The sequence below is a fragment of the Anabas testudineus genome, chromosome 1 (assembly GCF_900324465.2).
Source record: "Anabas testudineus chromosome 1, fAnaTes1.2, whole genome shotgun sequence".
NCBI classification, from domain to species: domain Eukaryota; kingdom Metazoa; phylum Chordata; class Actinopteri; order Anabantiformes; family Anabantidae; genus Anabas; species Anabas testudineus.
Window position 1 is genome coordinate 934,148 of NC_046610.1, and position 17,005 is coordinate 951,152.

The 17,005-nt window shown below is 43.5% G+C and overlaps 1 protein-coding gene across 4 annotated transcripts in view; it reads left to right on the forward strand.

The window, feature by feature from the left end:
• The window catches only part of kif16ba (kinesin family member 16Ba), a 31,795-nt gene that overhangs the window by 11,661 nt on the left and 3,129 nt on the right, over positions 1-17,005 (forward strand). The window contains exons 4-24 of one of the 4 annotated variants that reach the window (XM_026359276.1): positions 459-575; positions 2,098-2,195; positions 2,559-2,668; positions 2,888-3,030; positions 4,890-5,058; positions 5,308-5,439; positions 5,519-5,694; positions 5,855-5,920; positions 6,154-6,213; positions 6,509-6,628; positions 6,759-6,810; positions 7,431-7,568; positions 7,793-7,875; positions 8,034-8,122; positions 10,241-10,294; positions 10,497-11,831; positions 12,070-12,216; positions 12,479-12,584; positions 12,905-12,952; positions 13,227-13,274; positions 13,793-16,371. In XM_026359276.1, coding sequence (XP_026215061.1) covers positions 459-575; positions 2,098-2,195; positions 2,559-2,668; positions 2,888-3,030; positions 4,890-5,058; positions 5,308-5,439; positions 5,519-5,694; positions 5,855-5,920; positions 6,154-6,213; positions 6,509-6,628; positions 6,759-6,810; positions 7,431-7,568; positions 7,793-7,875; positions 8,034-8,122; positions 10,241-10,294; positions 10,497-11,831; positions 12,070-12,216; positions 12,479-12,584; positions 12,905-12,952; positions 13,227-13,274; positions 13,793-15,766 — 5,265 coding nt within the window. In that variant the 3' untranslated portion in view covers positions 15,767-16,371. The other 3 variants (XM_026359278.1, XM_026359277.1, XM_026359279.1) reach the window with 3 other exon arrangements.

A 17,005-nucleotide genomic window follows, 5' to 3' on the forward strand; every position in this document is an offset into this window, starting at 1 on the left:
GTCTTAAATGTAGAGAGGGTGTCTGCCTCTCGAACCTGAACTGGGAGGTGGTTCCACAGGAGAGGGGCTTGGTAGCTAAAGGCTCTGCCTCCCATTCTACATTTGGAAACTCTAGGAACCACAAGTAAACCTGCAGTCTGAGAACGGAGAGTTCTGCTTGGAAGATATGGAACTATGAGGTCTTTAAGATAAGATGGAGCCTGATTATTAAGGGACTTATAAGTGAGGAGAAGAATTTTAAATTCAATTCTGGATTTAACAGGGAGCCAATGGAGAGAAGCTAACTTAGGAGTGTGTGTGTGTGTGTATATGTGTATATATATATATATATATATATATATATATATATATATATATATATATATATATATATATATATATGTGTGTACTACGGTCGAAATGTAAAACGTCTTAAACTGTGAGAAATCCAACTTTACGTTTTCACCTCGTCTTTGCAGGTTTTTAAAGATTTGGGCTCTGATGTGCTGAAGGCAGCGTTTGAAGGCTACAATGCCTGTGTCTTCGCCTACGGTCAGACTGGCTCAGGGAAGTCCTACACCATGATGGGTGCTCCGGTGAGACAAACCTCCAGACGAATTTATCCCTCACATTCCAGGTGTTCTTATCTAAAAAGACGTCACAGTGGGTTTTAACAGGGTCATAAGTCCAGATGATTCAGCTGCTCAGAACTTGACATGTTTTATTATAATTTACTTCAGATATTCCTTTATGTGAAAGTCACAGTTTTTATGTCCAAGTTGTGAATCAGGACGATGGCATGTAGTGTGTACATATTATATTTGGTGAATACTCAGCATTTTTGGCACAAACATTTGAGGTTCAAAGGTTGTGAACATGTCTTCTCATCCTAGAATTTAGTTTTTCATATTTTCTACTGTTGAAGTTGAACAAAAACCGTAAGGTTTTACGAAGAGGACTGAAAAGACTCGGTCTACAATTTACATTTACATTGAGTCATTTGGCAGAAGCGTTTATCCACAGTCTCCCACATGGAGGGCGGCTATCTTAGCGCTACGCTATCCAGCCAAAAACAAATTTATAAACCTTATTCTGTTTGAAAGTTTGATAGTTTCAGTCTAAAATGGTGGAATTCGTCCACAAGACACCCACAGTGTGATAGATTTAATATATTACTGTTTAAATTTCCCAGCAAAAAAATCAATAGTACATGATGCCTGTGTGCGGTGGTTGGTTTAGTCAAAGGTGTCAAAGGTCACAGTCTCGCTGAACTTAGTCTGGAGTTTAAAGTTGATATTTTACAGAGGGATATGACTCTGACTCCACATGAAGCTTTGTTCACGTTTGATCCTCTGTGCACAGAATGGGGTTAATAGCTGCACTGTCAATACAGCTGCAGGCAGAGCAGAAGACAGTAAATCCACTTTATCTATTGAGCTTGATAAAGTGCCTTTCTAGACAAAAATCAAAACATGACAGAAAGGTAGAAAATGCAAACATACAGTATAAGATCAGTAGAAACTGTGCAGCACTGCTACCATCGTGTGGTTTTTGACCATGACCACATTTATACCTGTTCTAGATGCAGTTTACTACAGAGCTGTGAAAGCTGGTTATTTTTATTAAGGCTTGATTAGTATCCAGATCTGTATGTACTAATATCATGCAGTTTAAGTACTCATTAAAAGAAAAGGTCCTGAATATGTTTAAGTCAGTAAAACATACTTGAGATTCTAAAAGTACAATACAGTAAAGCTGAGATGAAGGAAACACTTGATGTTACAGATGTATTACATAAATACTCACTTATTAAAGTATAATCTGCATTACAATAACTAGTATAAAGTAACAAATACTTCATTTGAATTTTAAATTGATTTCTTTTGCACAAATAAGATCAAACAAATACAAAAGTCAACAATGAGAAGACAGAAATCGGTGCAGAGTGAAGAGGTTAATGTCTAAATAAAATAAAATCATAACTCCAAACTAAAATCGGACTCTTTTCAGATTTAAAGACGGAAAACAGAGAGAACACTACAGTACAAGTTCCTCAGTACTTGGCTACAACCGCACTGCACTGATCCAAGGTGGTGTCTGTTTGTTTTGTGGTTTCAGGGTGATGCAGGTCTGATCCCCAGGATCTGTGAAGGTTTGTTCAGTCGGATCTCTGAAGCAACTCGGTGGGATGAGGCTTCGTTTCGTACTGAAGTCAGGTGAGTTTAGTTTTCAACATCCTCTGTTCACTGTATCATCTCCATCCAGACAGAGGTGGTTAGAACGTGGTTTAAGCTTCGTTAATGTTTGTTGTTTGTGAGCAAAGTTGCTCCAGGAAATAATTTGTCCCACTTGAGGATCTTGTCAAGTCAGGTCCAGAATCTCCCAGTTGTTCATTCAAGCTTAGAAACTACATATGTTCGAACCAGGACCTCCAGGATTCGGATCAAGTAGCTCAGTGTGCGAGACTAAGTAGGAAACAGATTTGACTGGAACATCTCTAGTTACAGCTAAAGGCTGAAACCTGTAATCCTGAGCAGCGATGCTGAGACTGCACCATGTGTTTTCTCTGCTGTCTGCAGCTACCTGGAAATCTACAACGAGAGGGTGAGAGACCTGCTGAGGAGGAAATCCACTCAGACCTACAACCTGAGAGTCAGAGAGCACCCAAAGGATGGACCGTATGTGGAAGGTAAGATGGAAACACGACGTCCAGACCCACTGTATGGCATGTAATTATTCAAATTTATACCAATTACACTTAATTAGACTTGAACTAATCTACACAGGTTTGTTTTTGTTTGGTACACATGTTGAATCTTTTTATGTAATATTGTTGTCTTTAATTTTAAGTATGTTCCCAGTTATCATGTCGACTTCCTCTAACCTGCCCCCTGACCTCTGACCCCAGATTTGTCCAAACACCTGGTGCAGAACTACAGCGACGTCGAGGAGCTGATGGAGGCCGGAAACATCAACCGCACCACGGCGAGCACTGGCATGAACGATGTCAGCAGCCGCTCACACGCCATCTTCACCATCAACTTCACACAGGTCAGCGACTAATCTTTGCTCTGTGGGAACCTCACAGCTGATGATGTGTTTTTGAAGCACAGTTGAGTTTTAGCTCATTAAGTGAACCACTGAGAAAATATATAAAAAGAAAAGTCACGTTCAGTGGAGCGTTTTGAGGTTTTCTTCCTGACATTTTCTGTATTTGCTCCTGTTCATCATTCCCTGCTGACTCCATGAGTCCTGGTGATTCTAGACCTAAACGGTTATTGAGGTTACTGTGCTCAACACAAATGGTTTTATACTTGTGTGCCTCACTACAAACTAATGTTGTGGAGTTAACAGAGAGTTTGTTGGACTTTAATCCATTTAAAATAAATCTGTAGCACAGTCGTCCATATATACACTGCTCAAAAAAATAAAGGGAACACTTAAACAACACATGTAACTCAATCACACTTCTGAGTAATCAAACTGCTCACACTGATTGACAATCAGTTTCACATGCTGTTGTGCAAATGGACTAGACAACAGGTGGAAATTATAGGCAATTAGCAAGACACCACCAATAAAGGAGTGGTTCTGCAGGTAGTGACCAGACACCACTTCTCAGTTCCTATGCTTTCTGGCTGATGTTTTGGTCACTTTTGAATGCTAGCGGTTCTTTCACTCTAGTGGTAGCATTAGACGGAGTCTACAGCCCACACAAGTGGCTCAGGTAGTGCAGCTCATCCAGGATGGCACATCAATGCGAGCTGGGGCAAGAAGGTTTGCTGTGTCTGTCAGCATAGTGACCAGAGCACGGAGGCGCTACCAGGAGACAGGCCAGTACTTCAGGAGGCCGTAGGAGAGCAACCACCCATCAGCAGGACCGCTACCTCCACCTTTGTGCAAGGAGGAACAGAAGGAGCACTACCAGAGCCCTGCAAAATGACCTCCAGCAGGCCATAAATGTGCATGTGTCTGCTCAAACGGTCAGAAACAGACTCCATGAGGGTGGTATGAGGCGTCCACAGGTGGGGGTTGTGCTTACAGCCCAACACCGTGCGGACGTTTGGCATTTGCCAGAGAACATCAACATTGGCACATTCGCCACTGGCGCCCTGTGCTCTTCACAGATGAAAACAGGTTCACACTGAGCTTGTGACAGACGTGACAGAGTCTGGAGACGCTGTAGAGAACGTTCTCCTGCAACATCCTTCAGCATGACCGGTTTGGCAGTGAGTCAGTAATGGTGTGGGGTGGCATTTCTTTAGAGGGCCGCACAGCCCTCCATGGGTTCACCAGAGGTAGCCTGACGGTCATTAGGTAGCGAGATGAGATTCTCAGACCCCTTGTGAGACCATATGCCGGTGCGGTTGGCCTTGGGTTCCTCCTAATGCAAGACAATGCTAGACCTCATGTGGCTGGAGTGTGTCAGCAGTTCCTACAAGTCGAAGGCATTGATGCTATGGACTGGCCCGCCTGTTCCCCAGACCTGAATCCAATTCAGCACATCTGGAACATCATGTCTCGCTCTATCCACCAACGCCACATTGCACCACAGACTGTCCAGGAGCTGTTGGATGCTTTAGTCCAGGTCTGGGAGGAGATCCCTCAGGAGACCACCGCCACCTCATCAGGAGCTTGCCCAGGCGTTGTAGGAAGGTCATACAGGCACGTGAAGGCTACACACTCTACTGAGCCTCATTTTGACTTGTTTTAAGGACATTACATCAAAGTTGGATCAGCCTGTAGTGTGTTTTTCCACTTCAATTTTGAGCGTGACTCCAAATCCAGACCTCCATGGGTTAATAAATTTAGTTTCCATTGATAACTATTTGATTTTTGTCAGGAGAGAGAGAGAGAGAGAGAGATTTATTTTATGCAGCCTCTATAATAATCATTCTAATCCCTGTCAGGCTAAGTTTGATGCGGAGATGCCGAGCGAAACGGTCAGTAAGATCCACCTGGTCGATCTGGCCGGCAGCGAGCGAGCAGACGCCACCGGAGCCACTGGTGTCCGACTGAAAGAAGGAGGAAACATCAACAAGTCGCTGGTCACACTGGGAAACGTCATCTCTTCTCTAGGTCAGAAACGCTCACAGATAAACGCATGTCTTTGTTTCTTCTATTGTACACCCTGTACCTTTAGAGTTTAGACCTGCTCTGGGTCCAGGTCTAAAGGAAAACGCTGATTTACTTAACATACGTCAAATACATGATCTGAACCTGCAGTCGAGAGGTTTTAAGAGATGACCTGAAACAATATTGGTGTCGTTTCTCACATTTTACATTATTGTTCCCGGTGACTGAGGGATGTTTTCTGTTTCCCTTTAGCCGACATGACGCAGGACGGTGTAAACACCAACCTGAAGAAGAAGTCGGTGTTTGTTCCATACAGAGACTCGGTGCTGACCTGGCTGCTGAAGGACAGTCTTGGCGGCAACTCGAAGACCATCATGATCGCCAGTGAGAAAAGCGAACGTTAAATCACACGAACACAGGTATTTTAAACCTGGTTTAATTCTGTTTGATTGTTTCTTCTCAGCCATCTCCCCAGCTGATGTGAACTACGGTGAGACCCTCAGCACTCTGCGATATGCCAACCGAGCCAAGAACATCATCAACAAACCCACCATCAACGAGGACGCCAACGTCAGGCTGATCCGAGAACTGCGGGCTGAAATCGCCCGACTCAAAGCTCTGCTGGTCCAGGGAAACCAGGTAAAAACTCACTGTTACAAAGACAGGTGGAGCTCGTCTAAAAGGTGAAAGTATGGGAACAATGAAAAGAACATGAGTGCAGGTCAGTTTAATGCTGTTTTGTGTGTAACATGCTACTAACCTAAGCAGTAGACACTAATAGAATCTGTTTATTTTTCAGATCGCTCTCCTGGATTCACCCACTGCTCTGAGTATGGAGGAGAAACTGCACCAGAACGAAGCCAGAGTGAGTTTGACGATATTTCCACCTTTTACACTAGTCCCTCAGACTCCTGTTGAAATCTGGTACAAATTACACCTTTAACAGTTTATTTTCTCCAGACATTGTATGTTGGACAGAATCCCAAACTGCAGCATTAACCTAGACAAACATTAGTTTAAAGTTGATGTGAAGTGGAACTGTTTGTGTGTCGACCTGTTTTCCTGCTGACTCCAATACGTCTCGATTTGTCTTTGCAGGTCCTAGAACTGACTAAAGAGTGGACCAACAAATGGAACGAGACACAAAACATCCTCAAGGTAACAGCAAGCATGTTCCATACAAGCTCGCCTCTAAACAGTTCATGGATTTTCCTGATTCATTTCTATACAGGGAACATGCTCTTATTTACATTATTATCATAGAAACGTGTTTTGTACGGGTCGTACATCCCTGATTGATCGTAAGTAACAGTCAGACTGTTTAGTTTAGTATTCCCCTAAATCGTTTCCCTTCATGTTAATTTTTTAAATGCTAATAAATCACATAGCTTTTTCTTTGTGCACTAGTTTATTTATGTGAGACATAGCTGATTTGTTTAAAATGTATCTGCAGGAGGAGACTCTGGCTCTGAGGAAGGAGGGGATCGGTGTGGTGCTGGACTCCGAGCTGCCTCATCTCATCGGTATCGACGACGACCTCCTGAGCACCGGCATCATTCTTTACCACCTGAAGGTCAGAAATCACCTGCAATACAGTCCGTATCGTCTCTGCTTATGTTCGGATTGAGGAAGGTGACATGGAGGAGAGAGGATTAAAATAAGTGAATTTACCTGTGTAGTGAAATGTTTTCCATCCACTTCAGGAGGGACAGACTTACGTGGGCAGAGAGGACGCGTCCACAGTGCAAGACATCAGTGAGTTGATCCAAACTAAATTTTTAAACCCTCACAGGTCCAATCCAATCAGGTTTTATTTATAAATCCCAGTTTAACAGTCACAGATTAGTCTCAGTGGGTTTTAGCATCTGTAGAGCAACGACATTCTGTGTCCTTAGACCTTTGAATTAGATCCAAGTAACAGAGCAACAGAGGTCTCAGTCTGCAGCAAAACAAGCATGATAACATTCTGATACTGAATTATCATTATTACTCTGTATAGATAGGAAATCGTTTGCTTGATGGTTAATGTAGTCTGAAGAAACGCAGCAGATGTTTGTATCCTTCAGTCTTTGTTTTTAATCTCTTGATAGTTTATTTCTTGATGAATTATAGAATCTTTCCCATCTTTAACTTGTCAGAAACAATAAAAATCTCTAAATGCATGTGAGCATGCATATACTGTATGTACTGTATGTACATTACATGATGCATGTTCATAGTATAGTACCAGTACTGTTAAATCATAATGTAAAAACGAACTAATGAAGAAAGTCACTCTTGATCCAGTAATTACTGACATCTTTTAACCATTAGATCATCAGAGATTCTTACTGAGCCTGTGTCCTCTCTGTCTCTCCTGTGTTCTCGTCCTGCAGTTCTGCACGGTCTGGACCTGGAGAGCGAACACTGTATGTTTGAGAACCAGAACGGTACGGTGACTCTGGTGCCGCTCGGCAGAGCTCAGTGTTCAGTTAACGGAGTTCAGGTGACCGAGCCGTCACAGCTCAACCAAGGTGAGGAGTGAAATCAGAAACATTTGACTCTGATGTCTTAATGTGACTTTCTTTATTGATACAGCTGGTTACCGTCAATCTTTGAATCAACTTTATTTGTGCATCACCTTTCATCTTGATCTCGTGTTTTGCAGATGACTGAAAAGTTAAGTGAATAAAAAGTGAAAAATCAAATCTGTCCTCTATTATTCTAAGTTACTTCTTTGTGTTGTGGTTCTGTCCAGGTGCTGTTATTCTGCTCGGCAGGACGAACATGTTCCGCTTCAACCATCCTAAAGAAGCTGCCAGGCTGAGGGAGAAAAGGAAGGTGAGACGGTAGCTGTCACCCTGTCACACTGCACCTCTCTTAACGAAATACACCAGACAGGAGGAGCTGTCTCCACTGAGCTGGTCACTGTGATGAAGAAGTTTCCTCAATGTTTTACTTCCTCTGGCATCAACTGAAGTTGGGTTTTTCCTCCTCAGAGTGGCCTGCTCTCTTCGTTCAGCCTGTCTATGACGGATCTGTCCAAGTCCTGTGAAAACCTCTCCACTGTGATGCTCTACAACCCCGGGTGAGTGACTAAAATAACATGAGCTGCATGTGATCAGACGCTGCAGTGCATCTCTCCTCTGCATCAAACACCCACGGTCACATGGCTTCAGATTATTCCTCAGAGCTGATTTTCAGATTTCATCTATTTCATTTTAATGTTTTTTCATCTACAGGTGAAAGAAATACAAACATTTGCAGAATCAGATTTTTAAGAAGCAGATGAACAGATGAAAAACTTAAAGTCTCAGATTAATCCTCAGCAGGCCTGCTTTTCTCTTGTAGAATTATTCCCATTATCACTTAAGCTTGTGTGCTTCTTATTTTATTTAAAATATTTCAGTAGGAACAACTGTTCATTTTATTGAACATAGTTCAATAAAATATAAATAATAAAAAATATATTTTATGTCACAGATATACAGTGAGACTTAAAGGAAAAGGCTGGTGTTTCTCTTATTGTCGATCCATCATGTTGAAAATCAAACGGTGAAAGTCTCACACTAACACACTGTGTGTTAAAGTCTGATTTATTCCTTTCATTTATTTCTGGTATTGTGATCCACATGCTACAGTTTATTTTGAGTCAGTCAAACATTCACTGACCTGCTGATATTAAAAACCCACTAGAGACCAAATGTGGATTAATTTACTGCTGAAGATGGTCCAAACAAATCCACCACAGTCACACTGTGGCCATGTGTAAAATTTAGTTGTAAACAATTTCCCTCTGTGATTGATAAAGTTTTTTGAATATGAATTTCAGGTTTTATTGCTGTTAAGTTTATCAATTGACCACAAATAGCTAATGTTACTGACGGTAATAAAGGTATATGACCAGACTTATGTTTGAAAATGGTGATGATGACATATACTGTGGACAGAACAGGACTTCTTCTAATTCAATTAAATTCAATTTTATTTGTATAGTGCCAATTTACAACAGACGTTATCTCAAGGCACTTTACAGTGTTTAAGGTTTAAGACCTTACAGAAAATATTTATACAAAAAATTATAGAGAAAACCCAACAATCCCATTAGAGCAAGCTTTAGGCAACAGTGGAGAGGAAAAACTCCCTTTAGAGGAAGAAACCAACAGCAGAACCAGGCTCATAGTGGGCGGCCATCTGCCTCGACCAGTTGGGGTGAGTGGAAAGAGAAGAGAGAAAAGAACATCAGGCAATAAAGACAACAACAAGCATCAAGAACATTGGGCAGATGAACTGGATTCTGGAGATGTACAGCTCCAGGCCGAGGATACCTGCAGAAAAGTACAGAGAGAGGGAGACAGAGAGGAGGAAACACAACTACAGGAGAGAGAAGACACAAAGTTAATGACATGCAATGGTGGCATTTGCATTGATACAGGAGAAAGGAGAGAGGAGAGGAGCACAGTTTATCAGTAGAGGTCCCCCAGCAGACTAACCTATAGCAGCAGAACTAAGAGTTAGTTCAGAGTCACCTGATCCATCTCTAACTATAAGCTTTATAAAAAAAGGAAAGTTTTAAGTCTAGTCTTAAATGTAGAGAGGGTGTCTGCCTCCAGAACCTGAACTGGGAGCTGGTTCCACAGGAGAGGGGCTGAATATTTAGTGTCCTTCCTGACATTTGTTGCCACCGTCAGGTCAAATAGTTTTGCTCACTTGAAGAAATATTTATAAAATTAAGCAGTAAACAGGAGCCAAAAGTGAGTCAGCAGGTTCATGTATGTTTCACCCTCTGTAACCTGATATTAAACCCACGGTTTCCTGTGATTAACTGTATCCACCCTGTCCTGTTGACAGTCTCTTCACTGAGAAGGGCCCCGTCTTCCTCAGGTAGACTCAGCTGTCCACTTCCTGTCTAACTGTCCTGTTTTTGACACACAGATGTGTCGTAACTGGTCCAGTCATTGAACCTGATCCCCCATTGTCCGTTTAGTATTGTGCACGTCACTCTGCTGCTTCTGTCTCATCCACCGCCTGAGAGTAGAAATGTGTTGTTGCTTTTATTCACACGTCGTTTTACATTTTGTTTGACGCCTGTTGTGTTAAGTTGCTTTTACTGACATTGTTCTGTGTGTGTGTGTGTGTGTGTGTGTGTGTTGTATTCTGTTGTGGTGAGAGGAAACAAAGCTGATGGACATTTTTATTTTCCCAGGTTGGAGTTTGAGAGGCAGCAGCGAGAAGAGCTCGAGAAACTGGAAATGAAAAGGTAAACAGCTTTTAAACTAAGAATCCTGTGTCTTTTATTCCTTTTGTTTGGTTCTACAGGTAAAAATGATGCTGAACTCTTAGAAACTCTTGTAACACACATGCCGTATAGTGAACACTAGTTCGACTGATACTAGTAAACCTAAAACTACACAGTTCATCAGTTGTCCACCTACACAGTTTTGTGTTTGTCATTTTTGTAGGAGGCTGATTAAGGAGATGGAGGCGAAGCAGCAGAGTGAGAAGGCAGAGCTGGAGCGTCTCCAGCAGGAGGTGGAGAGTCAACGCAAGGAGTCTGAGGAGGTCCAGCAGCGGATCCTCCGTCAGGAGGAGAGCCTCCGCCGCCGTAGCCAGGATATCGAGAGTCGCCTGAGGGACTTCCTGGCAGAGAAGGAGCGCTTCGATGAGGAGAGACGTTCAGAGATCCAGGGGGTGGAGCTCCAGCGACAGCAGGAGCAGGAAGCAGAAGAGGACAAGGAGCGCCGGCAGCAGCAGGAGGCCACAGAGCAGACGGAGATCTACCGTGAGCTGGAGAGGCTGAAGAGGGAGCGGGAGGAGCAGCAGGTTCGTCTGGAGACGGAGCGCCGACGGCTGGAGGAACAGGAGCGTGAGCAGCTGAGTCTGGTGGGGAGGCTTGAGGAGCAGCTTAGGGAGAAGCACGAGGCGGCCAGCACCCTGCTGGCCGGAGAGGATGTTCACCGTCTGGAGGAGGAGCGGCGAGCACTGGCCGAGATCAGAGAAGCGCTCCTCCGTGCCAAAGAGGCCGGAGAGCGGCCAGATGTGGAGCATGCCAGCGAGGAGGCGAGGTCCGCCCAGGCTCGGTACACAGACTTCAAGGCGACTCAGGTGAAGGAGCTGGATCAGCTGGAGGAGGGTCTGCGGCAGCAGAGGGAGCGCCTGGAGAAGGAAGTGGCTGCTGAGCGTAGTACATTGCTGCTTCTCGCCCACAACCTCAAGGAAAGACAGCAGCAGCTGAAAGAGACGCAGGAGAAGGGGGCGCAGGGCGCTACGGCTGTCTGCCAGGAGGAGCAGCTGGTCAAACAGGCGGAGCACAGGCTGCAGTTTAAGGAGCGGCAGCTGGCCAACCTGTCCGACGGCCTCCTCCCTGCACTGGCCGAGGAGAAGCAGAGAGCTGCCGAGATGCTGGAGCGCAGCGGCGGAGGCTCCAACGGGAACTGTGACAGTCCACTGGGACTGGACAACACGCTGTACCAGGTGGAGAAGGAGCTAGAGGACAAAGAGGAGAAACTACACCTGCACTGGCACAACGCTCAGCAGCTCCAGCAGCTCCAGGAGACCTACGAGTTCACAGCCAATGTGGCCCGGCAGGAGGAGAAGGTGAGGAGGAAGGAGAAGGAAATCCTGGAGTCGAAGGAGAAGCAGCAGAGGGAGGCATTGGAGCAAGCAGTGTCCCGGCTGGAGAGGAGGCACTCCGCCCTGAGACGCAGCATCTACCTGGAGCCCGACGCCGAAGAGCAGAGACGTAAGAGCTCAGCCCAGAGGAACCAGAGGACGGGAGCTGATCTGGATCAGCAGAGGTCAGAGCTTTGTGGATAAACTTGGCTATATAAGATATAGATACATATAGATATAAAACTGCACGATGAACTGGGCAGTCTTTGGTCTCTCTGAGTTCCTCAGGCTGTATTAACGTACTTGAGTTACTCAGTATTTCCTCCTGCACTGACAAATGAAAATACAAAAGAGATTAAATGGCAAAAGGAAATATTTTTTACTTCTGCTGTAAAAATGAAGCTTGTTGTCTTTTGTCTCCAGAGTGGAGAGGGAGATCCAGAAGCTGAGGCAGAGGATCAGTGAAGGGGAAGATAACAGGACTCACTCGGTCAGTAACGACGAGAAGACGAGTTCCCCGGTCAGCCACATCCAGAGTCTGAACACACTGCTGCCGCTGTCAGACGACAGGTACTCACGCACACTGCTGTGTTTAAAGGCTTTTTTTTTTTCTACTAATACCTTGAATGTATTGGTAAATATTTCTCCATTTGCTTTATACAAATCATAAAATTCTAAATGTCATTTCTGCTGTTAGTTTTTGAGAATGAACTTGAACACACTCGCCTCACATTTAAAACCACACTGGTTCTGTCGGATTGAATGAGGACACGGGGTCGACATGTTGATCATCTGGGTTTCTGTTCGTCTTGGTTCTTTGTCTCTGGAACAGGATCAATGCGTACATTGAAGAGGAAGTCCAGCGACGGTTACGTAAGATGAATTTTCTGAATGGCAGCAGCTACATCGATCTGTCGGTGTCCCATGAATCTCTCGGGGTAAGAGTCAACCCTGCCAAATTAGAGAAGAGTTGTGCTGTGTGTTTAAAGTTGGACAGAAGCAAATCTAAAGATTCTCAAATAAAAGTTGGTACCACATAATTCAAAATACTGTGTTTTGTTTACACAAGTAAAGGCCTGGTTCTCTGGTTCTCTGCTTTTGAACTGCGCTGACTGTAGCTGATAGATTTCTCTTGTATTATCTCAGTTTTTTATTTTCCTCTCTAGAAATCATATTTAGCTCCTAAATTTAACAGGTAAAATAAAACCTGACCAGGTTCAGTGGTAGGTTGTGAATAAATATGTCCTTTAACCTGCAGGAGGAGGAGGAATTTAGCGACTGTAGCTCTGTTAGATTAACAGATGAGGTAAGACCAGGATCCCCTGCTCTCTCTATCACAGAGTCTTTCCCTGCTCTGCAAATCTGCATGAATCCCTCAGCTATTCTACCAATCAGTTTGGTTAATTGGGTTGTTCTCCACCTGTTTTTGTTTAATTGGCACTTTTTTCTGTCATTGTGAAGTAGAATTTACAACTTTAGATAAAGTTTGCTTATTAATTTGCAGATTAATTAAAAATTCAGATTACATTTAATATTTAATGATGCTGAGATCACAAATTAATGTTTAGTTTTGTTTTCAGGATGATGAAAAGCTGCCTGACAAAAATCCAAGGAGGCTTAAATATGAGGTAAGACCAGGATCTTATTTTGTTTTTTGGATTAATATAATAACTAAAACAAGAGAAAAATCTGAACATGATTTAGAAATAAAATTTTAAAACTAACGGTGACGGGTTTCTATCCAACATGTTCGACTGCCAAACACATTTTGTTCTGTAATTCCAGCTTATTTATAGTCTAGAAGAAAGTTTACTTTTTCAATGCACTAACAAAAAAAGATTTATTTTAAACAACATAGCATCAAACATTAGTGAACTAACATTTGCAGATCTATTTGTCAGTAAGGGTATAATTATTGAACTTTTCCCACTTTTGATTTTATAAAGTACGAGTACGTCTTGTGTACACCTGTCATCCTGATTTGCATGGAAAACTTTTCACCCTGTTTATTTTCAATCACTTACAACTTGTGCACCTGGTGGTGGAGAAACTAATTCTCGTTGGGGTGGATTTATGGACTTGAGTGTAAATTCAAAGACCCTTCACGCCGTGTTTGTAGTCATGGACTCCCCCCTTGTGCACACAGAGACCCTGCGAGTTGTGGTCTAGCCCCCTGCCTTCTGCGGAGTTTGAGGCAAACTCTCCTCATGTCCAGGAAAATGTTCTAGAAGAACCAGAGAAAGACCTAGTGAAGCACCGCAGAGAAGAAAATCTAGAATCTACAGCTGAAGTTGTGAAGGAAAAAGTGCCTCAAAAAGTTGGTGATGAAAACAAATGGTGGCAGGAAGTGAAGATAGCTCGTGGAAAAGTGGAGCAGGTCGTTCGTGAACTTGATCATTGTGACACTGGACGACACAGGTTTTTCATTCCCTCTGCAAACGCCAAGGTCGGCAGATTGGATGAAAACGAGAATCTCTCTGATGAACGAAGAAACAATTCTGCCTCCTCTGTTGCTCAGAGTGATGATGGAAGTAGGGAGGTGCTGGTAAATGGATGCTCTTGTTCCTACACAAAGGAGAAACCCAAGCATCAAACATGTGATCTGAAGGCAGCAGAACATTCCAGTGGTCAATCAGCAAAGATGCAGAACTGTGCCAGTGATCACATCAAGAAGTCAAAGGAATCAGTTAATGCTCAAATTAAACAAGAACGGGATTCAGAGGCTGAAGTTGCAGCTAACAGGAGCTATGATTTGGGCTATTTTGCTGGAAAACTGTCTGAAGTGTACAGAGATGCTGGTCAAAGGCTTCATGGTACACGGAAAATTATTCGAAACATTAGCATGGGTGAAATAAAGGTTGTTCTCTCTCAGTATGTGACCGTCATGTCCAAAGAGCTGCCACTGATTCGTCAAGTGAAGCCCAAACAGCCAGAACCCGGCATCACTGTAGAAAACAAAGTGAGTTTGTTTGACCTCACCAGGGATCGTGTCCTGAGTCTTCCTCAGAACTGTGGCCTGACTGCGATTACAGACCTCTCAGGACTGCCCAAGGGTTCAGTGACCTCTCTCAGAAACACAAGTCCTGAAGTGTTTTATCAGCAGCTGGTCGAGCTGCCGCCGGCCTTGTCTCAGCTCCAGTCATCTTCATTCCAGAAGATACAAGAAAAGTTGGAAACTCTGGCTCCTCGGGTGCACGTTGGCGAGGTTCAGGGAATCTTCTGGCTGAAAACCGCTAACCATAAGCAACCTGTCCCAAAAGCTGGCTGCCTGGTTTTGACAGAAATGGACCTCATAGTAGTCTCAGCTCATTCTGAAGACACCTTGGCTGTTTTTCACCATTTTAATCTTTTAGAACTCAGAAAGGTCCAGATTAGTTTGGCTGGGCAGCACGTCCGCTTAGTTGGCTGCAGTGAAGACACCGTCTTGGCCGTGTTCACTCACAGCAAAGAGCTTACCCAGGAGTTCTGCAGGGCTCTACTGAAAACAGTGGCTCCTGTCGAGTTCTCTGAAGGGACTGAAGGTCACACATTACTCTCTGGTGACCTCATGGTCCTCTCTCTGGACTGGACGTCCACTGTTCCTGACATTATTCTGGACAGTGGCCTTCACGTCACCTGCAGATTTAAGCGGGTCCTCGCAGACCTGCTGTACATGGTCCATGGGAACATGGATGGTCCAGGCAAACCCTGCCTGGCTGATGTTTGTCCTCTGCTCTACACCAGTGTCAAGGTGAAGAACTCCAGCCGATTGCAGCAGAACACCATCCTTCAGTTCCTCCTGACAGACACTTACGTAGTTCTTCTCCAGGAGGACGGCGTCTTTCACCCGGTGCCTCGGGGCTCGAGTCTGGTCCCCGTCCAGCCCCAGTTTAAAGTTCTCGAGCTCCGCAAGCGTTCAGACATCAGATGTCTGCTGGTGAGGCAGAATAACAACTGCCTGGTCGTAGATATCATCTTTATCAACCAGAGAGCACAAACCCAAAAAAAGAAAGTGGAGATGAGGCGAGCCGCAGCTGAAGTGGCGTCCACGTCTGATTACAGCGGTCGGTGTGATTCCTGGAAGTTGTCCTTCGGCTGCACCTCAGAAGCTGTGACCTTGATTAGTCACTTGTGTCACTGACGTAAAGGTAGATTTACCTGAATTCATGTACGACTGCAGCGTCTGTCTTTCATCTTTAAAAGAAATCCTCGGTTTCACGATGGAGGATGATGATGATGATGATGATGATGATGATGATGGTCGTAGCTGAAACACATTTTAATGTATATTTTTAAATGGTTTTAAACTTTCACTTCATGAGACTGGATCTGACTCTGTCTGAAAGGCTGATCTGTAAGAAGACTGAGCCATGTTGACATGTACGAACTGAACGAATGAAGGAAAATGCTGAATGGTCAGAAACAGTTTGTGTATTTATGAAATGAAAAGTGTCTGTTTACTGTTTTAGTCATGCTGAAGGTTGGTGTGTTGTTTTCTGTGCTTATATGTTGAAAATTAGAAGATTTGTGAAATATGATCAGTGCAAACTGGAAGGAGGTGTTTAATCACTGTCTAAGTTTCCACAGTGGAAACATTTTAAATGTGTAAACTGAACAATAAAGATCTGATGTATGAATCCTTTTTATTATGGTTATTATCTTTCTGCATTTATGCTAAAATCTTAGTGACGTTTTTTCTAAGTCAACCTTTTACTATCCGTTGTCTTTCTTTCCACTGACTGTTTCGTCTGCAGCTCTTGACGTCTCGTCCTCTTGGGACGAGCTCTGACGGCCTCCAGGAGCCCGTTAAAGTTACCATTCCTCGTTACGTTCTCCGCGGGCAGGGGAAGGACGAGCACTTTGAGTTTGAGGTGAAGGTGAGTTTGTTCAGCTGTGGTCGGATTATTTCTTTATGCTTCAGGACAAATTCAGTCGTTGTTGTTCATCCTCTCTATGAGCAGAGTGGGGTTGTAGTTGTCTAAGTAGTTTACTTATGTACAAATACATCTACATCACTGTTGCTCACATGCAAATTGTGTGGTTCTACTAATTAGTCATTTTAAACTCCTTTTCAGATTCGTCATTCTGTGTTGTTTGTTTTAATAATTATTATTTAAATTATTCCTGAGTTATTGTGTGTAAATATTTTTTCCATTTCAAAGCACGATAATCAAATGTGCAAAAAGAGACGAACAAAGTGAAATAAAAGAATGAGAAGCATCTTGAGTAATATAAAATATTAGTGATTCATCTAAAGTTATTGATCCCCTGATAAAACTGACAAACATGAGGTTGAGTTTCTTACAGCTGAATATTGATGAAGCCGTTTTGTTGCTTTAACATTTTAGAATCAGTCTGTCTTAAAATTCCTCCTGACAAA